Source organism: Chenopodium quinoa, unplaced genomic scaffold, assembly GCF_001683475.1.
Source record: "Chenopodium quinoa cultivar QQ74 unplaced genomic scaffold, ASM168347v1, whole genome shotgun sequence".
Lineage (NCBI taxonomy): Eukaryota > Viridiplantae > Streptophyta > Magnoliopsida > Caryophyllales > Amaranthaceae > Chenopodium > Chenopodium quinoa.
In genome coordinates this window covers 5,705,513-5,730,548 of record NW_018745454.1, presented here as the reverse complement: position 1 = coordinate 5,730,548, position 25,036 = coordinate 5,705,513, and the positions used below count along the sequence as shown (strand labels likewise).

General features: G+C 34.3%; 3 protein-coding genes across 4 annotated transcripts; all 3 read right to left on the bottom strand.

Annotated features, from left to right (window-relative positions):
- Positions 1–758: 758 nt before the first annotated feature.
- LOC110714169 (subtilisin-like protease SBT3.6) lies at positions 759–4,719 on the bottom strand. The gene is made up of 3 exons (XM_021892645.1): positions 4,378–4,719; positions 3,566–3,663; positions 759–1,179 (listed from the first exon to the last, which is right to left on the bottom strand). Exons 1-3 carry the CDS (start codon positions 4,587–4,589, stop codon positions 1,088–1,090), a joined length of 402 nt encoding a protein of 133 aa, XP_021748337.1. The 5' UTR covers positions 4,590–4,719; the 3' UTR covers positions 759–1,087.
- Positions 4,720–5,261: 542 nt separating this feature from the next.
- On the bottom strand, positions 5,262–13,624 carry LOC110713973. Of its 2 annotated transcripts, none has more exons than XM_021892427.1 (9): positions 13,324–13,624; positions 13,120–13,226; positions 10,804–11,014; positions 10,183–10,717; positions 9,845–10,096; positions 9,535–9,726; positions 9,350–9,424; positions 6,686–9,202; positions 5,262–6,131 (listed from the first exon to the last, which is right to left on the bottom strand). In XM_021892427.1, the coding sequence occupies exons 1-9, from the start codon at positions 13,485–13,487 to the stop codon at positions 5,778–5,780; spliced, it is 4,407 nt and encodes a 1,468-aa protein (XP_021748119.1). In that variant the 5' UTR covers positions 13,488–13,624; the 3' UTR covers positions 5,262–5,777. The 2 variants fall into 2 exon arrangements, with proteins under 2 accessions (XP_021748119.1, XP_021748120.1); XM_021892428.1 differs by having other exon boundaries at positions 10,804–11,011.
- A 934-nt stretch (positions 13,625–14,558) lies between these two features.
- LOC110713974 (ABC transporter G family member 25-like) lies at positions 14,559–25,036 on the bottom strand. The gene is made up of 3 exons (XM_021892429.1): positions 24,771–25,036; positions 23,370–24,228; positions 14,559–16,039 (listed from the first exon to the last, which is right to left on the bottom strand). Exons 1-3 carry the CDS (start codon positions 24,891–24,893, stop codon positions 15,012–15,014), a joined length of 2,010 nt encoding a protein of 669 aa, XP_021748121.1. The 5' UTR covers positions 24,894–25,036; the 3' UTR covers positions 14,559–15,011.

Below are 25,036 nucleotides of genomic sequence, written 5' to 3'. Positions count from 1 at the left end.
TAATGCCGTTTGGATCCATATATGATCATTATATGTTGTCATAAATGTTCGTGGTAAGCTTGAATTAATGAAATCGGTGCAAGTTGTAAACCGGTAAATTGGTCATTTAAAGGCAAATTGGATGGTTCCACCTAGCCAATTGGACTTCCGGAGGGTATTAAGGACCATGGTAAACATTTCGACAATTTTTATTTTCAGGTGAAAAAAAGTCAAAAAATTCTAAAATTGAAGGCTAATATCCACGCTTTTTGAGAAATTGAGATTTCGGTTATATACGTAGCCTAAGGTTTAAAAACTAACGTTATACGTTTTCGGTTTTTGGCATCATAGGTTATATGCATCTCAGGGAGACAGAAGATCCCTTGAAATTATATACTCCAAGTAGTTTGAAATTATATAAGCCAAGTAATTGGCCACCCTAGGTCACCTAATGGCCTAAAGTGGCCATGAGAGGCTGTTTGTAAGTTGTAACTAGCTAAAATGATAGTTACCGGGACAAGTGGATGATTCAAACCACCAAATTAGCTTCTCGAGGTATCATGGGCTTCATGGGAAGCACCTCAAACTACTATTTTTCCTAGTTTAAAAAAAGTCAAAATTTTAAAAAAATTAAAGGCAATAATTCACGATTTTGAATCAATTTCGGGAAAATTTTCCAAAATTATACTAAATGTGGAGGGTGTCTCGGTGTCTCCCTAGATCATTAAAGTTGGTTTAGAATCACAAAATGCTTACCAATAGGTTTCTAAACTCTCAAGTATATGAATTTGGATCAATATCATTGATTACTTTAAAATACGCAATATTACTATATAGTAATATTGGGGTTGGGATTAGGGTGGCCGGATTGGTCACTCAACACAACCAACATCATATTTATAGCATCCACAGTGCTGGATTATAATACAATGCTTGCAAGAACTACATGCATTAAACATTACTTCCAAACTGTTACTATAACTTCTACATGTCTATAAGTAGAAAATTTTTATTTATGGGTAACAAACACTGTACATTGGTGTTAATGAGTATACAAACACCAGTGTAGACTGTATTTAAGCCCATGTAGGTAACAGAGGTGAGAGCATCAAACCATCATATTATTTCCCGCCCCACCACCACCGACCGGATGAAGCTGAACAGTTTTGCTCACCACAACCTGAAGTACTCCGGGTTGCTCTGTTAACAGAAAATTTTAAGTCAAAAAACTATTGACAAAAAGTTAAAAAATATCGCTGTTTGAACCTCAAAATTAGTTCTCATTTTTTTGCCAGGTCATAAAAGGCGACTGGTTCTAAGTAGATGCACAAAATTACATCATTCCCATATATATTTAAAGGAAAAGAAAACAGATCATTTTCAAGGCATTCAGCAAGGATATTACAAGAATGGCCAACTCTGAACAAAAATCATGGTTGTGCAAATTTGCACTAAAAAGAGGGGCAAGAACACAAAATAGATTAAAATTAGGACCACAACAGCATATGGATGCTTTATTGAAGTTTGAAGCTCTCAACCATAATATGCAAACTTGATACAGATCAACAGTAGCAGTGAAAACAAAACAGACCTAAATATGTAATTGTTTGGCTTGTCAGAATTGTTATCATAAAGGCCGCATTGTAGCAGCACAAAATTTTTATGAACTATAGCACATAATACACTCTTCCTCACTACCCCAGGTAGATACTTAGGTTGTGTTTGGTATAAATGGAAATGGAATGGGAACAGAATGAGAGAAGGAAAGAGTAATGGCATGATAACCATTACTTATATGGATTGTTTTGTATTAAAAAGGAATAAATTCAAATCAAAGAGGGAGGAGGTTAACATGATGTGTTAAGTAAATGTAAAAGTTGGGTACTAAAGTATGGGAATTGTTGCAGGTTGGGTACCAAACTTTGGGATGTTGCAAATTGGGTAATAAAGTCTGGACTGCCTGAAAGTTTACCTATGAAAACCGGTTACAACTAGTTAACAAATTTAAAGGCAAAATAATTTATCTGCATTGGAAGGTACAACAATGTCAGACAGTTAAAAAAGTGGCCATTACAATGCTTCAAGCCTTCAACCATATAATAAGTTGTTTGTGATCAAAAGCTTTATGATTTTGTTATGCTACTACAGACAATTCTTGAAATTCTTGTTCCTGCGTTTAACTCCAGTAGCAGCAACACAGCAGCAGCAACAACCACTAGAAATGAGATGCATAATATGATAATAATTTCTTAGTTGTCATAGTAGTAAATGGATTATTTGTCATTAGTATGTAAGCTAAGTTTGTTTTTGCATGCATGCAATTTGGCAGGACCACTAGAATTTGACCTTGATGCATCTTTAGAAGGTGTTCTTCCTCAATTGAGATCTTATGAACATTCTTGGACCAAGGTAAAGAGGAAAAAGGAAAACAGATAGTTATGAAGTAAAGACTGAGTTGCCAACTTCTATCTTCAAAACCTAATTCCTCAAAAAAAAAAAAAAAAAAAAAAAAACCTAATATTCTTTTCTGAAAAGTACAAAAACGGGAATGAGTGTTGTATATGCAGAGTACTAGCATAATATTTCTAGATTCACCAGGTGGAACAGGCTTCTCTTACTCAACAACTCAAGAAGGACGGCCGAGCTCAGACACAAAAGCAGCAGATGAAATTTATCAATTTTTGATGTAGGTGGACTTGTAGGCATGATTTTCTTGCCAGATTATCTGTACTTATTATCCTACACTGTCAAAGCTAGAAAATACTGATAATATTTTATATTAAACTGAGATGATGCCACTAGATTTAAGCTGGTAAACATGACTAAAACAAAGAAAGCTTAATTTTCTGAACTCACTGATGCAGTAGGTGGTAGAAAATCCACAATATCTTGATGTTCCATTCTTTGTGGGTGGTGATCGATGGATACTTTGGAATCATTGTTCCACTGATCACACAATTGTCTAGTGGTTGCTGCTACTGGAGTTAAACTCAGGATCAATTGTCCATTTTCTCGCCCTTTTGCTTCTTGGGGAGGTGTGAAGGCACAATGTGTTCCCCAAAATTAATCATCATTACATTTTGGGCAGACTTTTGCATTTAATTTTTTTTCTTTTTGATTCAATTACTTATAATAAACCGTTGCAGCAGGTAAATGGCCGGAAAACGAAGCTCAGGCAGGTAATGGTACCCAATTTGCAACAATTGCCATACTTTAGTACCCAACTTTTATATTTACTCTGATGTGTTACCACCAATTGGGGATAGATGGGTGAAATCAATTTCCCAAAAGGGACAAATTTTCCATACCCTTCAAACTAAACAACCTATAACAGGAATACTTTTCATTCCAGCCCTATAAATCTTCACACCAAACATGCTCTACACTTTATCAAATATAACAAGTCAAAACCATCAATAAAAGCACAAGTAGTATGTCTGTAATCATCCTAATTCTCAAGTACACATCATACCAAATCTATACAATACTGAAAAAAATATGTTAGTTAAAAGGCACGAGTAATATCTGCAGAACTCTATCATCACTAATCACACTATTGATCTAGAAACAAAGCAAAAAAACATACTTTCGAGCTGCGAAACTTGCTCAGGAGTCAGCTTGGCCGAGAATCCAGTAGCTGCGCTCTTGTAAACGTAAATCAAGGATTCCTTGGCTGCTTCTTCACTACAGAAACAAGGGATATGCATTTAAGATCACAAGAAACTCAAAAAGTTCAACAGCAACAGCAAGTAAGAATACATTTGCAGCTAAATTTCCCATTTAATCCACTTTCTTCTGCATAACTTAATAAGACCAGAAGCTTTCACAGCTCGAAAATCATTATGACTCACATTATACTCACTTGTATCTACATTCAAATACAAACCAAACATCTTGAAAACAAATTTGCTGCATCAGATAAAAAGAATAAAAGATTACATTTTTCTAGGAAGCTTAATCGTGGACAGATTAATCGATCATCAAACAGACAACATCCACAAAAATTGCTCAAAAAAACAACTTTTCCCCAATGAATTATCTGAAAAACAATCACCAACAAACTTAATTCTTAAGAAATAATCCAGCAGATACAACCTAATAAATTCTGAAAAAATATTCCACCATTGTACAATTTCCATCATTAGCAAGCACAAATGACAAAACTCATCATTTACAAATCCATTTCATATCGCAATTGCCACACAATTACATGAAAAAGAAACCAAATACCCAAGAATCATCAAATCCATTCAACTTCAATCAAAGAATCAAACCCTAAAAATATGGTATTGCAATCATAACAAGCAAATCCCAATTACAAATCAACAAAAAGAAGTCAAAAAAAGAACAAATTACAGAAATCAATAAAGATTTGAAATAATCAAGAAGAAGTGAAACCTGCCAACAACAGAAGAAAGGGTGCGAAGATGGGAGGATTCATGATCAGCGCCATCAGAAGGCTGTTCAGTGTAAACGATGTAAACATCGGCAGGAGCAGATGATGAAGGTGGAGCAGTTTCAGCCATTGATGATTTTTTCTGGAGATTTGAATTTGTGAATGTTATTAGAAAGAGCAGAATTATGGTGGAAAGATTAATATGCATTTTCATCTTGTATTTATATAGGAAATTAGGATGGAGTTCTTGTGTGTGCGCGTTTCCTATGGTTTCGTGTCAGCACTCATTTATCAAAGAACCGAATTTCTATTTTGATGATGGAATTATTTGTGTTTTTGGATAAACTTAATGAATTGATAACTTAATTAGAAAGTTTATTATCTTTCCTCATACAATGTGCTCACCAGCGGTCTAGTAGAATTTGGACATTTGTTTCAACTTGCTGAATCGAAAAACGTTACAACGTGATTTAAAACCATACACTTAGTTTAAATACGACACAATTAGTTTAGATTATACAAGTATTTGTTTTTGTTGAAAAACAAATTTACTAAAGAATTTAAATTGAAGAGAATAAATTTGAATTGTATTCTAATATTCAGGCATGTGAATTAGGGGTGAGCAAAACTACCCGAAAAATAATCCGTAACCGTTCCGAAAATTAGGGTACCCGATCCGATAACCATAACGGTTTGGGTACCCGTACCGTTAGTACTAACGGTACGGGTTCCCGATAACCAAAATCACTAAAAGTGATACCTATAACCGGAACCGATAAGTTCGCGTACCCGGAATTGTGAATATGTGATGCTATAATAGGATATTATTTGTAACCATGAGACGCTATAAAAATGAAAGGATCATTAAGTTTATGCAACATCTCCAAATAAAAAAGGTGGAAAACTCAATGCCAAATCAGTTGCAGCACTAGCTAAAGAAGTTCCTTGAGCGTATCAATTCATTTACACAAAGTAACAAGTTGAAGCCACATCTCCAATGTTCAAACCATATAACTATCTAGAGCACAAGAAAACTAGAGTGTGACTATTCCTTACCAACTCAGGTTACTACACTATTTCTGACTTACTGGGAGCTATTATACATACATTATAGGATTCGCTAACACCGTTACATCATGTAATACGTAGTATTTAGAAACCTTTGCACAATTATATACACAGTGCAAGCCTTCCAGCGCACCAGAGTAATATATTTATATAGATACAAATAGCTGAACCAAAGGTGGTGCAATGGTAATCATGTCTGCATCTAGTTGAGCTGCGCATATTGGACGCTGTTTTTAGGACACAAGAGTAGCCACAGCCACTAGTTACCAGACAGTATTATGAAGCACTACACACACAAGATGCCGAAATCATGCCGTACTTTCAGTCTGGGATGTTAGTCACTGCCAGTTGAGTTAGTTTGATCATCCTGTACAGTGATACCAGCCCATAACTTGTTCATAGATTGCAACTGGTGGAAATCTTGGGATTTGAGGGACATCTTATAAAGCTCTTTCAATTTCTCAGAATCTCCAAACCTCTTTGATGATGGAGTTGGTGCCTGTGAAGCAACAACCGTTTTGTTTGGACCTGCTGATAGAGAAGAGGCCAACATCTTCTTCAACAGCATCTGCAATTGCCTCCAGAATTTAGCAAAGACATCTGACTTGTCACTAGAGGAGGAATCTGAATGCACTTTTGCTGAGACGTAACGTCCTTCAAGCAGGCAAGTCAAGGCTGTTTCTAGCATCTGTACAATTAACAGATAATTAGCAACGTCAAACTTCACAGTAGAATATAGCCAAGTCAACAAGCATTCAGTAACGACAGCCTTGTGTTACATGTCTAGTAACTACTTGTTACATAAGATATATATACCCTGGATCCGCAGCTTTCTAGAAAACTTAATTCAATACCCATAGGCCATTCTTAACCATCATGTGTATCACTCGATGGAATAATAAAAAAGAACACCTTACCACAGAACTCAGAAAAGGCCCATCCAATCCTCTTTCCCTAGTGGTTTACTAATGAACTCTTATATTCTCACTTCTCTAAATCCATCTCAATAGCCAAAATAAATCCACCCAGATTTTTCCTACAGGCATACACCTTATATGAGGTGTTGGGTAGGGATAAGATCATAATACTATTACATGACCATACCACCAAACAGATACTAATACAATTCCAACTCCAGCTTTTTCATAGTTTGTGGGTGAGGATAACGATAACTGGTGAGATTGGAACTTCTGCCTAAATATGTGAAGAAAAAGATTTGAACATCTTAGCAAGGAAACGTACCACATATGAATTATAAACACTATGGAGATTTGATAATAGAGCTGCTCTCTCAATTAATATGGTTAGATACATGGTAGGATGTCTCTTTGCACTGTAATATTCAACAGCCTTCTGCCAGTTCCTCTCAGCTAAGGAAAGATACTGCTTTACCCTTTGGAGAATGCCATTTTCATTTTTTGATTGATTGCTGCTTCTGTGGCTTAAATTTGAAAACTTCAAGCAACTATCCCTCTGATAACAAGCTAGCTGGAAATAAGCATATGCAGCTTCCTGTTTTCGTACATCACCCAAAGACTCATAAATGGACAACGCTTCCCTAATGGCATCATTGGCTGAAATCTGACTCTTCTTATGTCCTTTCTTTGTCCTTTTTTCACCAAGACCTTGAGACCCCATCGGTTTGTCTTCCAGAGCTCCATTTATATGAACATTGGCTACTGTATCTTCCCTAGCCAATAACATGCCAAGCCTTAAATAAGTATGAGCAAACTGAGTATATACTTCAGTTCTCAGGTTATTTAACAAATCATCTGCCTCGATACTGTTGTTGCTTAGTTCCGACTTTGCAGCTCCATAAAACCTAAGTGACTTCCCATATTCCACTTTAGCAGCTTCCAAGGCTTGCATGTATGCATCACGGAGAATTGATTTTGATTTAAAATACTCCATCTTTGATACCATTTCCTCAGCCAATGCTCGTTTACCATGACCCAAATTACAGTTAATTAATATAATATTGGTATAATCAGAAACTTCTCTAAATGCATCTATCGCCTTAGCAAAAGCAACTTCAGCTTTGGCCAGATTCTTTCTTTCAAGCCTGAGTCTTCCAAGTTCATTGCACACCCATCCTATCTTCTTAAGCACAGACTGCAACTCATGCGAAACATTAGAAAGCTCAACCAAAGACTTACTAGCTGACTCATAACATATTAATGCCGATGAAAGAATGCTATCCGTATCAGTACTTCCAGGACCTTGCAGATACTTAAATATACCACCACTTCTGAATTTTGGGGATTCTTCAGATGATGTTTCAATTGAACTGTCAAAAGAAGAGTAAGCATCAGCATTATCTGATGCATCCCCAGTGCGTTCCATGGTAACAGAACCTATAGTTTCTTCCACATGGTCATCATCCCTGCTGACATTTGTAGTCATGTTATTCTCATCTAAAGTTGAATCACTATCCCTTTCATCAACCGTCCCTACAGAATTTCTTCCCATATCTACTTTACAATGGGGACGGTGATTTTCTGGGTTTGCAGAGAGAGAGGTGCCTGTATTTCTCAAATGCGATCTCCTACTCTGTCTTTTGCTATGAACAAATGGGGCAGTGTCTCCATTGCTGCTACTGGCACTTATGCCACTGCTCGCCCTATCATTCTGACAGCTGCAGTTTACAAGGGAACATGTGCTGCAATTCTCTAAATCCTGACCCAGCTTCTTTTTAAGCCTAATGAGTTCCTTTACAACTTCGGATGACATTTTTAATTCCTGAGAAGAATTTGTTTGAGCTGAAGGTGGAGAGGTCTCTTTGCCTTGTAAAGTGAGAAAATCAACATAAATATCCCCAACTAACATCCAGGCCTTGGCCCAAAAGAGGTAAGTTGAAGAGAAATCCGCAGGATTAATACTGTCATCATAAGAGCTCATGCATGGTCGCCTTTCATCTCTGACTATTGGTCTTTGCACCTCTCTATTGCTGGGTCTATTCTGCCAGACTGGACCATTACCCATAGAGGAAATAAATTTCGCATCTTGAAGATATTGAGGCACTGACCCATAAACAGAACATGCAACTTCAACTACTTTTAATGTTTGCAGCAATTGTCCATTCTCCCGGTAGGCTTGTCCCAAAGACAAATAAGATTCTCCAAGCAAAAGAATTAATTTCCACAGCTTGTGGTCCAGCTTTGATGTTGGGAGCCACTCCCGAATGTCACAAACTTCAATGCAGTCCGTGTCCCCACAAGCACAAACAGAAAAATTTTCAGGAACAGGTGGGGGCCGAGTTGTTTCATCGTTAACAAACTCTGATTCAGCGCCTTGCAGTTGCCGTGTCCATCTCAGTGACTTGATAGCTTGAGAAACATGATGTACAGCAGCAAGCTTTGAGGAAATCGGATCAGCAATAGTCCGAATTACATCTGCAGGAGTTGAGGTCACAGTGTGCAAGTTGTAGCCTTCACTAGCTCTATGATCCTGCAGAAACCCAGAGCTCTTGGCATCCACAAGATCAGATGCACTGAAGCCATTAGATTCCGAAATATTTATATCCTGAATATCACTTCCAGAAGCCTCAGAAACTGTATCCTGAGAGTTATTATGCTCACTATTCGATGACTCCTGGACACTAGATTCTGATATAATACTAACAATATCCAAGGACTCTTCTTCTTGATCAGTGACAGTCACCTCCGCTGCGAGGGGGAAAACTTCGGCAGCTAAGTCAATCTCTTCATCATTATTCAAGATAAGTCTTGCAAATTGTTCATGTGCAAATGCACGGACAACCTATCAAGAACAAATCATAACTAGCTAAGTAAATATAATTTTTTTGAATTAAGAACAATGAAAAGCAACAATCAGCCTTTTTTTTTCTTTTTTTTTTTTTTCTCTTTTTTTTCTCACAGAACAGCAGCAAAAGGATGTGAATTTTACCAGATGGTCAGGTTCATCCAACAGCTCCAAACATTTTCGGACAAACCGAGCACACCTGAACCTACTTTCGGGAGCCTGAAATGAGAAGTCAACACAGAAACCCACCCAAAGTCATATGAGCAATGGAAAGTGGAAGTATGAAATAGAAACAAGAAAAACAGAGTGATGTAGTGTCCTAGAGTTACCATGGAAAGAGACAGCCTATGAGCGGTACGGTAAAGGAGAGTTCCAAGCGACAATAAAGAGTCAGATCTTCCTCTCTGGATCAACGATGGCAAAGAGCTCGAGCAACCATCATCAGTATCAGGTGGATGGTTTTGGGGAATGACAGAGAGATCAAAAAGTTGAATCACATCTTCTCCAGCATTTTTATATAGCTGAGACAAAATAAGTTAGAATGCAAGAATTAGATAAGAAATACTATAATTATTAAGTAATTTAACAAAGCAAACCAAAGAGGGAGTGAAGCCAGTCAAAAGAAAGGTGACATGGTACCCAGTAAGCACCAGGATCTTGCTTGCAATTTGCCTGGAGAAATCTCAAAACTGAGAGTCCATTTTGCTGAACAACATATGGATGAAATGCTGGTGTGCCATCTTCAGACATGCCCTTCAGAAGAAATATGTCATCCGTTTTCAAAAGTTCGTAACCTTTAACTACACCATTTCTATGATAACAGATGGCTACCTCTGGAACACTTGCCATGATATTATCCAACCAAGCTTCAAGCCATGTTAATGGCGTGACCTGAAAATTGAGTGAAAACACAGAGATAGTAAGAAGTATGACATGAGCATAATGCGGAAGAGAGAAACAAACAGTGTGATACACACCTGTCTAGAAACATCCCATAGATGCAAGCTCACAGATACATACTTATCATTACTAAATAGGAGCAAATCACTGCCAAGCAGAACACGGAAGTTGTGAAATTGCCAAAACAGGACTCTCAAAAACTCATCATTACTACATCTATACTTTTCGGATTCCTGCACTGGGCCTCTGGGTTTCTCACCAATACGGGTAGCCTTTTTTATGGGATCACGTGCCTTGTTTCTGTTCTTCTTACTTTCCCAATACAATCCATCTTGTTTGGCTTTAGAATAATCAGAATGTCCATCAGTGCCTTCATTATCAGAAATGTTAGGAGTCAAAAATTCAGAAGATTTGAAGGAGGTACTCGTAGGATCAAATGGGTCTGGGAGAACAGAAGATTTAGATTGTCCTTCTGCGGCGGTGGAATGAGTGGGTGGGCAATCACAAGCCTCCATTCGAACTGAATGCTTTGCGAAATTGAGAAAGAGTGATTCATCTGAGCATTTTGGCTGATTTCTCCTTACGAATCTTTCTCCCTCTTCCACATCAGGCCTGATAAAGATAAAACTAATGAAATCACCGAAACATACTACCAAAAAACCATCATGAGTACACAAAGCAGAGAAAAACAAACTGACCCTGCATTCAGGATAAGAGTTTGCCCAACGCGGTGTACTGCGATTGATAGCCGAGCCTTAGTGTATGGAATCTTAAAAATCTGCTTCAGGATGTCTGCAGGAGCAATGACATCTATCTCATCACCATACTCCACCAAACCAGATACAGCAAGGGCCTCACCCTTCCTAGCTAAGTTAGATGTAACAGCTCCATCATCCCAGGATACACCTGCTAAAGTATTAATCATTAAACTAATTAATCATTAGCATGAAAACTCTATCCATAATGAAAACATTTTCCTAAGAAGCATCATATTAACTTAGAACAGCAATATTGACATATGACCACCAGAATTACCTTCGTTCCTTACTGTTCTTCGCACTCGATTTTTAACACAATTCACTAATTACACTTTGACTACTGTTTGTAATTTATATGCTAAGTTTTAAAAGGCGCAAGGCGTACCAAGGCGCAAGTGGTCCTTGCAGCCTAGGCGCGAGGCGAAGGCGCATGTATTTACATATTTATTTCAAATTATTTTTTACTTTGATTGTACTAAATACCAATTAAAAAGATTCATAATAAATTAAATAATAATATATCTTATATCTTAGTTATTTTCCTTGAGGCGCAAAGGCGCACCTTACCAAAGGCGCTTTGAGGCGCATGAGGCGCGCGCCTTCCGTAGGTGACTGAGCCTCGCCTAGCTAAAGCCCATTTCCTAGAGCCTGGGAGTGAGGCGCGCCTAGGCATGCCCGAGGTGCGCTTTTTAAAACCATATGGAAAATCATATTCATGTGGAGTCTTTGTAAATTCGTCTGAAACTCTGAATGTGTACTTTCGGCACATCAACTTATTATAATTTTCACAAATACATAATTAGAAAAATTAATGGTTTTGGAAAGCGTGAAAATTACTAAAATACTAAACACATTAAGGAATGAAGGTAGTAGCATTTTTTAAGGTCTGCATCTAAAGCATGGGATAGAAACATGCAGCAAGGTTATGGAAAAATGCTCAATGTGAGGTATAGAACATCAAGACAGGACACAATGTTCACTTAGAAACGAATCATCAACATTCAGCATCTAAAACAATGCAATAAACATATTCTATTCAGTATGAGTTTGAGGAAACATGGCTGCTCTCCGGAACATTGATACAGCATATCCCACTATCTTATGCACTAGTATATCTCATCTCCAACCTCAAACAATGGATATCTTTATTCTCTTTATATCACCAAACCACATTCCAAATTTAGCAACATGGTTTTCAGAACGTAAGATAGCTTCCTTAGCAAGCAGCTTCTTAGTTTTTTCAGCAGTTTCTCTCAATTTCATACTACCTCTGTTTCTTTTTAGTTAACACGTATTCCTTTTTAGGAAGTTTGTGTTTAGTTGACACGTTTCCTTTTGGGGTATCTTTTTTACCTTGCATTTACAAGCTACCCCACTTGCTTTTTCATTCTCTCTCACTCACTCTCCTCTCCTTAATATATGTGCCTAAATCAAACGCGTCAACTAAATAGAAACGGAGGAAGTATGTGATGGACATGGAGGAGGAAAAACAGATGTTGCAGTGAGTACCTAATATATGAACCAACTGTCACCCGCAACTCACCCAAAACCCAACATGAATTAAAAACATTAACCAGTGATCAACAAGGCTCATACGTTACACACTCTATTTACCATGTATGTACTTACTCACCTATCAAAATCCTAGAAATGCCCTAGATATATTTTCATCTAACCCAATGGTAACCTTCCCTCATACTAAACCGACATTAATACTTTGGAATTTACTCTCCAATAAATACGTCACAGGAGTATATTTCATATAGGATGAAGATCACCTAGGAAAAACAGGTGATAAATAATCTCGACCAATTAACAAAACATAATTTCTTCTCCAATACATTCCAAAAACTCACTAGTTTTATGAACACAATCTTTTATTTGTTTTTTTGGAATTATAATATTTGTTCCATATTCACAATCAGGAAATATCATCACCTAGTCATCTACCCCGTGGGTAACCTACGCAAATGGAACCGACATAAATACTTAACGGAATTCAATTCATCAATATACAGTTCATTTCTTTTATGCAAGAACACTTTATCAGTACAATTTCACATTACATTATATCATTTCCCGAACATTCCAAAATAGTATTCAGTATAACTATTACCTCCAAACAACAATAGAACTGAGATATCTACAGCTTAAAGTACTAATAACATCCATTAATTTACAAACACAAAAATCACAACAATTAATACTATAGCAGTATATAAAGTATACTAAAAATAGAAGTAATAATAATCTAACCTTCAGTAGGAGGGGAAGTTCGCGTATTAGGAGCACTGGTAGTCGTCAATGGCGGATTATTAAGATCAGTTTCTGTCGGAAGCATTCGATATCTCGGTGCACTCACCCTAATTCAATTTCAACAACAAAAATCAACAAAACAATTCAAAAAATTAATCAAAACCAGAAAAAAATTAACTGAAATAGGAGAGAGAAAATGGTTACGTTGAAGAAGAAGGAACGAGGTCAGAGCTGAAAGAGTGGAAGGAATTATCAGTAGGAACAGGAATTGAACCACACAGAAATCCAACTGGTTTTTTAGGGCTCGCAATTTCCAATTTTCCGATGCATTGCATCTCTCTTGAGCTTGAATTGCTTAATTTCTCCATTGATTTCAGCTTCAAATGATTATGATTGCTTCATCCAACATTTAAAAATTGGTGTTTCTGGGTTTTCTGGAATTTTCTCAGTGTTGATTGTTGAATACTTGATTTTCATAAATTGCTAATTTCGGGGTTTTGGGTTGAAGAAACTTGCAAGAGAAGATATTTGGGCTTTCAGGATATGGACTGAATTCGTATATTAGTGATCTATAATTACTTTTTATTTAGCCCAATTTATGCTTAGGAAGTAAGCCCAATACTTAAACATTAAACATTTCAACCTCATACAACACTAATACACTGATTTTACGAGTACTGCTTCCGTTCTTTAAAGATAATTCATTGGATTTTATGACATTGTCAATAAATATATTATATATATTTGGCTATTTGCTACGTAAATTAATAAATGCGTATATAATTATGTAAATAAGGTTTCTTATACGGAGTACAAGTATTTTCATAACATCAACTATGAACTTGGATTGTAATAAGCGGAAACTTAAGTGTCAAGTATATTATGCCGTCTTTAGGAGCATCAAGGATTACATTTGAAGTCAATTACATGTCAATTCATATAGGCTTATGAGATTAAATGGTTTGTAGGTGGTATACTCGTATGGCCTTAGATGGGTTAGTATGATGGTCAACACAAAGCCAATGTTATCTACTGTATTTCATCTTTTTAAATACGTAATAGAAAGGTTATTCATAAAGGTTATCAATTCTAAAACTCATATTTGACTAATTGTTTTGATATATCATATTATAACATACTACATACTCTATATGTCCAAGGAATTTTGAGATCACATACTACACATTTGTTTGTATAAATCAATCTATAACTGTGTTTTTTCCAAATCAAATTTCAAGAACCAAAATAGTTTTTAACTTATTGATGTGTTCAAAGTTTATTTCACCTGTTTTGTATAATTAGTTGTTTACATTATTATGACTTTTCAATTATGTGAAAAGTCATCATCTTAATTTCTCAAATGGTGTAGATAATTTCACTTTAATGATGTGAAACTTGAAAAATTATGCTAACAAAAAGTAGAAAAAGAGTCAAGCAAATGCCCACTTTCAAAGTGAAATATAATCCTCTTTATTACCATTAATAAATACTAGTATAAATACCGTATATATACATTTAACAAACTTGGGGAAAAAAATACAACTCCAATTATGAAGGAGGGGTTCAGTTATGCCTCTTTGCTAAAAATCTTTACAAATTGCATTTCAAAATAAAAGGGGGAAAACTGGAATTTGTTAGCTTCCTAGTACACCATGCAGCTTCCCACAAGGCTAGCTGTTCCACAACTCGATCAGACCATCATCATAAACACGAAAGCTCGAACCATAATCATCTCGGGATTGAAAGATGATTATGGATCGGATCATATATATGTACTCTCGCTGTAAGAATTTAGTTGTTACGTACCCATGCATGTCAACGTGATAATTAATTCCGGACAGAGGGAGTAATAGTAACTTACTAATAACGTGGTTATTATAAAAAAAAAACGTTCAAACCTTCATACGCCTTAATGCAATGTAAGCCAATAACCTGAACCCAACAAACATGATCAACATCACTCCTACACTTGCTAGGGGACTGATCTGCCCTACAATGTCTTCTTCGATGAACTTGCAACTAGCCACGTTCATCGAATGATGGCTCGAGCAACCAAAGAAGCGCGAAATTCTTTCTCCCCCATTATATTGCACATCGATCAGTAGACGATAGCAATAAAATGTAAGTGAAGCATACTTAATCCAACTCAAACAGCTTGGCAATTTATGCACATAGAATCCTCCGGTCAAAACACAAGCCAACATAATGATTGTAACAATCGTAGAAGCTCGTTTGGCATCCATTATAATCGCGCCTAGAGCAAGCCCAAGGCCTTGTGCAACGAGCACGTACCCTATAATAACACCCAAGGACTGTAGGAATGTCCAAAGTTCAGGCCTTAAGCCGGTCATCCAATACACCAATGTAAGAAAAATTGATGGTAGAATTAGCTCCAAGGGAAGATCACCTATGATTCGAGCCATGAAGTAAGAAGACAAGGAATACATTCCAGATGCACGCTCCTTAACAAAGATAGACCGGTCTTGAGGGAACGCGAACACAGCATTAAAAGAAGGAAACACACCCCAAAAAATCGAGATGAAGTAGAGCAAACCTAACCTATCTTGTACATCTCGATAGTCTGATTTCCACCACATCATCCCTGCTAGAAGTGCTGCCGCGATTACCTGAGATACTCTAAGGGAGTTAAAAGACTCGTGCCTTCGCTCTTTAAGGCTCCTTTGGAGAAGGATGCTAAACTGGCTGAACCATGAGAAAATGCCGTTTTTTATGTATTGCTTCGCGCTTCTTCTACTAACAACAACTGTGTTTTTTGGCAAAGTGTTCTTGTTATTGCTTGTGTTGTCTAAGCAGGCTGTTTTTACTCTAGGAGCTAACACAGTGTTGTATGCTGTAACAAGTGCTTGCTTTGTGTTTGCCTTATTACTCTCGTTCACTCCATCTGGTTGATGAGAAATGCCTGCATACAAATCGATTTCATGAACGTCATTACACAATCCAAGTGCTTAATAATCACGTAGGAATAACATAACATGTTCATTTTCTAACAAGATGTATACGACGAACAATAAGCATGTATACAACTCGTAACACTAATTATGTTCACGACTAAACATAACTCGTAACTCTCTAATAGTACAATTATTAGTAGGTCCAACATACAATTATCAATACGTAACTTAAAATACTATGATCAAATTACAATCACATTAAAGTATAGTGGTAATAGAATAGTGCAAGTATTAAAACTTAAAAGAGTATATAAAATTAAGATTAGTGATGAGATAGTGTCACTACCTAAAGAGGAAGCAATAAGAAAGGTAAGAATAAAAGGAGGCCAATGTTGGTGGAGTATGGTGGGACTCCATTAAAGCTTTAGGTGCTCACTCATCAATTTAACCAAAAATAAAAGCTCTTTTGTTTACGTTATTGAATGCGTAAGCACCCTCTAAGTAGCCTCACACGTGTCCATACTTTCTAATAAATATTCCATACTTTTATTGATAACATTAAATCAACCTAAAATAAAGGTGTAGGAAAAAGGAAAGGGAGTAACATGGTAAGTTTGATAAAAATAAAGTTTGATAAGATGTTTATCCGGATATAATCTGACCCTGTATAAACATATCCGTTAATATGAATGATCAAGGTATGGTGGAACTGAGATGACTATTAAAAAATACTAATTTTAACAATGTGACAATTTATTCTAGTTGACTTGATTGTTTATATTAATTAAATGTGCACAAAGTATGGTAAAGTGTATTATGCTCATGATATTGAAACTATCATACAATATGTGTTAATTGGATGATGCTACATGATTTATAGTATAAAGTATATACAAATTAAAGTTCCAAGATCCGCTTAGGAAAGTATTACTATCATGGAGCGTTATTTACTCTATAATTGTGCTTGGAAATGACATGATATATTTATTAAAGATGCTTAGCAGCAAAGTGGTGAAAGTATAAAAAAAATAAAAAATAAAATATAAAAATTGTCAAAGAGATGAAGAACCCTACCCACGTGAGGATCACACTTTATCTCTGCTTTTATTTTGATGGAGAAATATATTATTGGAGAACAACTATCAAAATTAACATGTTTGTTATATATGATAGCTTATCTACATACTATTAACGCATTATTGTTATATACACCATAGACTAGTATGAGAAGTGAGAAAATGATTCTAAAATGTCTAAGCACATACTTAAACACATTAAAGGCTAACATGCACAATATTCTATGTTTATTATTATTATTATTATTATTATTATTATTATTATTGTTGAAACATTTGTTTGAAATTAATTTTAAACTCACTATTGAAAAATTGAAATGTTGAATAGTTGAAAACAAAACAAGAAAAGAACAAACAAATTATGTACAGTCTTAAGAAAACGATTGATAATAAATTAGTACATTGAACTAACTATATATTCGAGAAATGATTTTATTGAGAAAATTTTGAACCAATAGTACCAACAATATCTAGCATAATTTTGAAAATATAATCCAATATTCAAAATACCTATAAAAAAAAAACAAGAATATTGGAGGCTTATTGCACAAGCAAGATTCGCACCTCTAACATTGAAGAACTAGTGGTAAATTCCTATTTTTTAAAAAAAAAATATTTTTCACACATTTAGCTTATCCAATAGAAAAAAGGGGTCAAAAATCATTTGGTACTTTCCATTAATATTATGGATATGCTAATATGCTATCATACGTACTTGATGTCGTCACATATCATCAAATACTCCAACTTGATACTTGTCTTCATAATGGTGTCTAAGAACGTAACAGTTTGCAAAAAGACTATGTATTGTAGTGAATCATTGCAAATATTAGCTATGACCTCAACCATCCATTAAACTAGACTATGTATGGTATTATGCCTAGTCAAAAGTGCATTAATATTAAAGCATTTTTTGTTTTATATGTCGCTTAGACTTTGATTATAGGATTTAAATCGTATATATTAGTGATACTACTACTAATTACGTAAAAGATTTTCTGTAAAGCAGTTATATATATATGTTAGTTGCGAAACCAGCTAATTTTATTCAAATTAGACTTTTTTAACACAGAGATTTTGCTTAGACATATTCGCTATTTCATTTTCACTTCTTATATATAGAGTTTTAGAAGTTCAACTATGTAATCTAAAACTTACGGGCGTTAATTGTGAAATAGAATAACATCCAAGTTGATTAAGCTGCCCACTAGTACTAAGTATTAAGGAAGACCACGTTGAAAGTTTAGTCTGTTAATCAGTAGTTATCAACAAATCTATGATATATAATTATATGTTATCACATCATTCTTACTTTGAACTATGCAATATACGAAACTTTATATTTATGGAAAAAGATTTATCAATTTTTTGCTTTTCTAGGCGGACTAGGGTAGGAAGACACCATCAATTCATCAAAGGTGAACAATATCTTTAAAAAAGATAATGGGATATCGTAATGTAAAGAAGCTTAAAAGACACAAAAGTTATGAAAATATAATTTTATGAAATATCATTCAATTTACTTTGTTTCAAGAGTATTGAGACATGTCTCCCGCAACAACCAAAAAAAAAGTAACAAAGATAAAGAGCCAAATAGGACATACTATATAGGAATATAATCCACATACATAGTATTAACCAATTTAAATAAAATAACTCTTAAAAAAAAATATTGCCATCCAGCTATATTGTGTTAGCAAGAAATAGACATTTTTGTTTTATTATGAGTTTAAAGAGGGTGCACTAGGCTTAGATTCGTACGTGACACATAAACACGAGCATTTTTCTAGAATAGGTATTTTCTTGACTAAATATGGGATATGTTAATTAGTGGGATAAAAAGATGTATATTCAAACTCTAACAGTTTATACATTATGTTGGACAAAATCTTTATTAGGTCGAAATCACAAAAAAATCATGATAAATAAGATTAATATGACTATATGAGTTCATTTTTTATACTATCCTTTTTAAAAGGAGATAAAATAGAGTAAATAAAAGATAATAAAGCAATGATCAAAGTCCATTAATAATATGGGAAACTATAATGTGTCACTATCAGTATGGAGATTAATTTGCATGGCCTATGATATGATACAGTATGATTTTTTTTATCTATATTGGACCATTTGATTGAAGAAATTAATTGTAAGTCTTTTATTCACACAAGGAAAAAGGTTCTTTCCATCATGAGATAACATAACTAATTTGGTACGGGGTCACATTTTCAATAAATTAAATAAGATATTTTTTTCGAAAATTCTCAAAATCACACAAATACAAAGATTTATATTTCAATAATATAGGTATATTTAAAGGTCAAATATACGGTTTAAAATAGAAATTTGACCTATTAATTAGAGACAACGAGAATCCGTACACGCAAATAAGAAATTAAGTCGCATAAGGAGTGTCCCTTTTCTTTGAAAAGAATTTATGAAAAAGCATAAATTCTGAACCAGTATAATGATTCTAAACACAGTAATCAGGCAATGGTGGCCCAAATGCTTGACAATTCAGACTTAGATAATCTTCGTCTTTGCCCTACAAGGAATTGTAGGAAAGAGATTGTTTTTCTAATTTTATTTCCAAATTTAAAGGGTGTCTTAAAGCATAATTCTTGTAAGCAATATTAATTTTTGTTAATATTTATTTAAAGTTGAAATTAACTTCTTTTTTATTTAATTTTGTTGATACGTGTCATTAATTATTGGATGCTTAATATACCTTATAATTGTGATATAAAAAACACTTAAATATTAAAAGTTTGATGTATAGTTTCTATAACTAAAAGATTCTTAGAAACGTACGAGTATAAGAAGCCTCAGAATTTGGAATATTGGGATTAAACGATTATGCTATCTTATCCTACAAAAGCATGATAATGATATATTATTAATATTTTAGCATCATTAAAAAGCATGATTTAATGGGCTAATGAGTTGTTAAAACAATTTTATTAAAGCTAAGCACGGTGGAATCAGCATATATTTGTGTCGAGATTTTATCAATTAATTATATAATGAATTAATTATGCGGTGCGTTGTATATCAACTCTAATAAGTATATTCTTTTATCACTAAGGTTTCCGTTTTCTAATAAAACGTTTTTTTTTTTTTTCAATTTAAGAATAGGAAGTTTCCTAGAATACAATACAAACTTTTTTCAATAATTGCTCGACAATTTAATTGCAAGCATACGAAAGATTATATATGACAATCATTTAAGAGATTATATACATCCAATAAGAAAATTTTAATTTTTGGGTGAACAACAAACTACTATTTAAGAGTTTTTTTTTTTATTATTTATTTTTTAATGCAAAACTACTATTCAAGAGGTGACTTATTAATGAAAGTGTATAAGATTTGAATATGTAGCTCATTATATATGAGTTGAATTTTTGCTTTCAATTTCTTACACTCCATATATTGATCATCGATCCATAACCCTTACAGTCGTTTTCACCAATTTTAGTGATGATATTTAAGTTATTGGCAATGATTAGTTTTTTTGGGACATTTAAACATAATATTTTTAAGAAAACACACACACAAAATGAATAGGTGAATAGTAGCTTTATCCTACATAATTCTAAAGTAAAGTAAAATGTAAGCCAAAATGGTAATGACTTTTCCAAGGACTGAAAAAAAGAAAGTTGCTAGAATAATTCCCAAAATTATTGAGCTTACTCTTGTGCAAAACATAAAAAAAGTTGTGGGTGGGTGGTTAAAGTTAAGGCAAATAATAAAAGAAAAGAAAAAAAAAGGATGAAAAAATGAAGAAAAATAAAGGAAAAGGAGTCAAAAATAAAGAAAAAAATATTAGTGGACTGAAGATTGAAAAGGAGTGTGAAAGAGAAAGCTAAGATGAAGCAAAAGGCGACATCTGGCAAGAAGGTACGTAAAATTATTAAATTTGTACAAGTATTATCCAACACAAAAAGAAAAAGGAAAAGAAAAGGCACCAACTTTCCCATGTTCTTAGAAATATTCAAAGAAAAATAATTGCAATTGCAAAACAATCCTAATTTTATCAATTTAGGACAATTGCTATTTGCTCCCACCACCTCCAACACTACCACACTTTCTCTGTCGTGCATGTTGGCTATATATATTTTGTTCATCATCTCCGATCTTTCTTTAATTAGGTATCATTTTGTGTGTGTATACTTTTATTTTAATTATTTGGGTAGAGAAAGCTATAGGAGGATATAAAGGTAAATTAAAGCTTATTACATATTACGTTGTACTAGTGTCGTGACATTTTCTAGGTCTAGCTAGACTAAGTGAAACAAATAGACATGTTACTTTTATCGAGTAATTTGTTTTTTCTAAATAAGTTGAGTTGTTACTTACTCATATACCTTATTTATAGGCTTTAGGTTAGGCGATTTACATGCACGTCGCGTATTGTATCTAAGGTTGTCAACCTATATTAGTTGTATACGCTGTTTAATTAGGTATTAACACATCAATTAGGAATCTTGATGAGTGGGGGAAAAAGGATAAAATCTTACAAAGTAATTTACCTACAATTCTGATCTCTTTGTTAGGGTCAGAAGATATATACAAGCATTTTAAAATAAAAATGTGTAAAAACTAATAAAATAAGATGGTTGGAGAAATTCAGGTATGCAGAAATTGAACATTTTTTTGTAAAACAATTTTTCTGTCACAATGCATATTCCCAAATACCAATACATATAATGGCTATTTATAAACCATTACTGTATAAATTTTTATATTGCAATTATCTGTTTATATTAACCGCCTCAATAATTATAAGTAGTATTTTATTAAATTATTTGGCTGTATTGGCGTATTTGTGAAACAAACTTAGCCTGAAATATTTAAAGTTGCGTGATTACAAAATTTAAGATCTGATTTTGGCTTATACTCGGAAATAATTGATGGTACATTTCTAGTACTCGTACAACGAATCGAGTACGTGATTCTAAAAATTGAGTCGGCATTATTTCCCCCCTCTTTTTCATGCCCAAGTATGGAAGTGAGTGACTCTTTAAACTTAACTTATTGCACTTCATAAATAATAAGCTACACCTATAAATGAACTTAAGGTGTAACAAAACAGAATATTCAATAATGGTAGGCAGGTAGGAAGTATGAGCTATATATAGTTTATAACCGTAAGTGGGGTAGTAGCTTTGCACGACCATGTTCTAAAAGAGAAAGGCTACAATTTTAAAGGACAGAGGAAGTATATATACGAACAGGTTATTTGTGGTATGTATTTGATTACATTATTCGAGTGTGAGTTGAAGAGTGTCACTTTGCAATATTTTATGAAATCAAATTTCAAGAAAAATCTTAATTATAATTCAATAATTTTAATGCTGTCGATTGTACGATGATCCGACATATTAAAAGACTAATCAATACGACATATTGCTTCTTCAATAAATTCCATCACTTTCATTTTTTAGCTAGTGCCAGAAATTTATCAACTTGCGGGGTTCCAAACTTCCAATCAAAATCTCGCTTCCAATTGAACAAGCAACAACTTGTTTATTTTTTGTTCTTGTTTACAAAACATCATTTTGACTTATCAAACTACTCGTAATTATATGATCATTTCACTCATTATTCAAATTCAATCCATCAAATAAAATTAAAAAACAACTAGCAAATTTCGCTCACAACATTTTTCTCCTTTAATAATTTAATTAGTTATGTCAGTATGTATAATTCCCTAATATGTAGGTTAGTACTATTTATGGACAAATTTTATTGCCATTTAAGTGACTTTTATTCCCCTATTTTGAAGATTAATCAAGTTGGATAAACCTCTTTTAAAAATGCATATACTCAAATATCGAATATAGTAACTTTATCAATTTGCCATGTTAGCTGGATAACACTTACTAAAAAGACGAGAGAAAACTTATAAGGATGCAATTATGCAAGCGGTCTAACTTAAAATCTATGTAGCATGATCACATCACACAAACCAATAAACAACCATTTTATAATAAAATACATACACTTACTAAAATACGGAGGGAAAACTTATGAGAATGTATACAGCTCGTGCAAGTGATTTAATTTAACATAACCACATACATCAACATAAACAGATGAACAATCATTCTATAATATATAAACTACACTCGTCTAATTCCAAAATTTCACGCACACACCGAATACGTCATTATATACGACTCAAAAACAAGATAAAGTAGTTTAATTAATCACGTCAAAAAAAAATCAAAGTGAGTGTAACAAGGAAGAAATGACGTACCATTAGCGAGATCAAGGAGAAAATCCGCGGGGTTCATAGGAAAAGACGGCTCGAACCCAACCGACTGAAAATACGACATCGAGTCATGACCCTTTCCGAAATAAATGGGTCTACCATCACACAAAACTAGAACCGAGTCGAACATTTGGTAAACCCGGCTAGAAGGCTGGTGAATCGAAGTAATAATTGTTTTGCCTCCTTTTCTAGCCAACCCTTGTAAGGTTAAGACCAAGCGGTGAGCCGCGGTTGAGTCTAAACCAGAAGTAGGCTCGTCTAAAATTAATAAACTCGGGTTAACAAGCATCTCATGTGCGATGCACACGCGCTTTCTCTCGCCCCCCGAGACCCCACGTATGAATGTGTTCCCTATTATGGTGTCCCCGCACTTATGCAATCCTAACTCTCCCATAACAGACTCAACGACGTTGATTTTGTCGTTTTTGGTGAGGGTGTTTGGTAAGCGGAGGAGTGCGCAGTAGAGGAGTGTTTCTCGGACTGTAAGGTGAGGGTAAAGCACGTCATCTTGGGTTACAAATCCGGTTCTTTTTTGAATTTGTTTTGTGAGTTTCTTGTCATTCGCTAGGATTGATCCGGTGAGTGCGTGTCCACGGATTCTTCCTGCTAGTGCATTTAGGAGCGTTGATTTCCCGCTCCCTGATGGTCCTAGCACGGCTACGATCTCTCCTGGTGACGCTATTCCACTTATTTCGTTCAAGATCGTTCTTTCTTGAATCATTGTGGTTGTCGTCTCAGATGATGATGATGTTGTTGTTGAGCTTCCGCCGCCACATATTAGTGTTTTCATGTTACTCCCCCCTTCATTTGATTCAACCTTCACCTTGTAGCTTATGTTCATAAACTGTACATCAATAAATTTGTTAATTCGTAAATAATTTTACTTGTTACAATTACATTAGTTATTATGTACGTACAATAATTATTTTTTTTCGACCAGACTTATGATCAGCTCTATTAATCATAAGAGTTAAACGTGAAATTCCTAATTAATTTGGATCCTATAAATCTCAACCTCATTATCAAAAAGTGTATTAAGGTGATAACTTTGTTAGGCTAGGTTATTCATCTCTACTTTTGATCTGTTATTGAAGATATGCTATGTAATCAATATCGAATAATATATTAAAAAAATAAAACATTTTTTTATTTCCATTATTGATTACATATCATATCTCTATAACACGATCTACCCTATGTCGACCTCTAGAAGTACGTTTTAAAATCCGCTCTAGGTATAAAACAGACAAAATACACATTATAATTTATGGTGAAAGTAGACTTTGAAGTAGTAAGAACAACAAAGTCCAAGCAAGTCAACAAGAAATTGACAACGTATGAAGGAAGTATTTAAAAAAAAAATGGTTGGTACATCAATTAACATACCTTGAGAGTGATAGGATAAGAAGAGCATAATAAAGATGGTGATTGACTTTGGAAATCATTACATTGTGTTAGCGTATTGCCATTGATTTGGTTTGGGGGTTTGTCTTCATAAAATACTGACATTTTTTTTTCTTAAGGGCTTGTTTGGTTTGGTTCAAATTATGAAATACCAAATATTTTTTAGAGAGAGAAAGTTTGTGTGAAGTTGTAGTATTTAGAGAGAAAGATTTTATGAAGGGAAGATGTAGAGAAGTGAGGAAATGAAG

What these genes read in the sequence shown, in the direction of transcription:
- LOC110714169 (XM_021892645.1), bottom strand. Translation starts at nt 4,589, where the DNA reads ATGAAAATGCATATTAATCTTTCCACCATAATTCTGCTCTTTCTAATA. An exon ending in CTTTCTTCTGTTGTTGGCAG is followed by an intron (nt 3,664 to 4,377) that starts GTTTCACTTCTT and finishes TTGTTTCTGTAG; the next exon opens with TGAAGAAGCAGCCAAGGAAT. An exon ending in GCAAGTTTCGCAGCTCGAAA is followed by an intron (nt 1,180 to 3,565) that starts GTATGTTTTTTT and finishes TTCTGTTAACAG; the next exon opens with AGCAACCCGGAGTACTTCAG.
- LOC110713973 (XM_021892427.1), bottom strand. Translation starts at nt 13,487, where the DNA reads ATGGAGAAATTAAGCAATTCAAGCTCAAGAGAGATGCAATGCATCGGA. An exon ending in AACTTCCCCTCCTACTGAAG is followed by an intron (nt 11,015 to 13,119) that starts GTTAGATTATTA and finishes TTAATACTTTAG; the next exon opens with CAGGTGTATCCTGGGATGAT. An exon ending in TGGATGAACCTGACCATCTG is followed by an intron (nt 9,203 to 9,349) that starts GTAAAATTCACA and finishes TGTTCTTGATAG; the next exon opens with GTTGTCCGTGCATTTGCACA.
- LOC110713974 (XM_021892429.1), bottom strand. Translation starts at nt 24,893, where the DNA reads ATGTCAGTATTTTATGAAGACAAACCCCCAAACCAAATCAATGGCAAT. An exon ending in CTTATCCTATCACTCTCAAG is followed by an intron (nt 24,229 to 24,770) that starts GTATGTTAATTG and finishes ATTGATGTACAG; the next exon opens with TTTATGAACATAAGCTACAA. An exon ending in TCTCCTTGATCTCGCTAATG is followed by an intron (nt 16,040 to 23,369) that starts GTACGTCATTTC and finishes ATTTGTATGCAG; the next exon opens with GCATTTCTCATCAACCAGAT.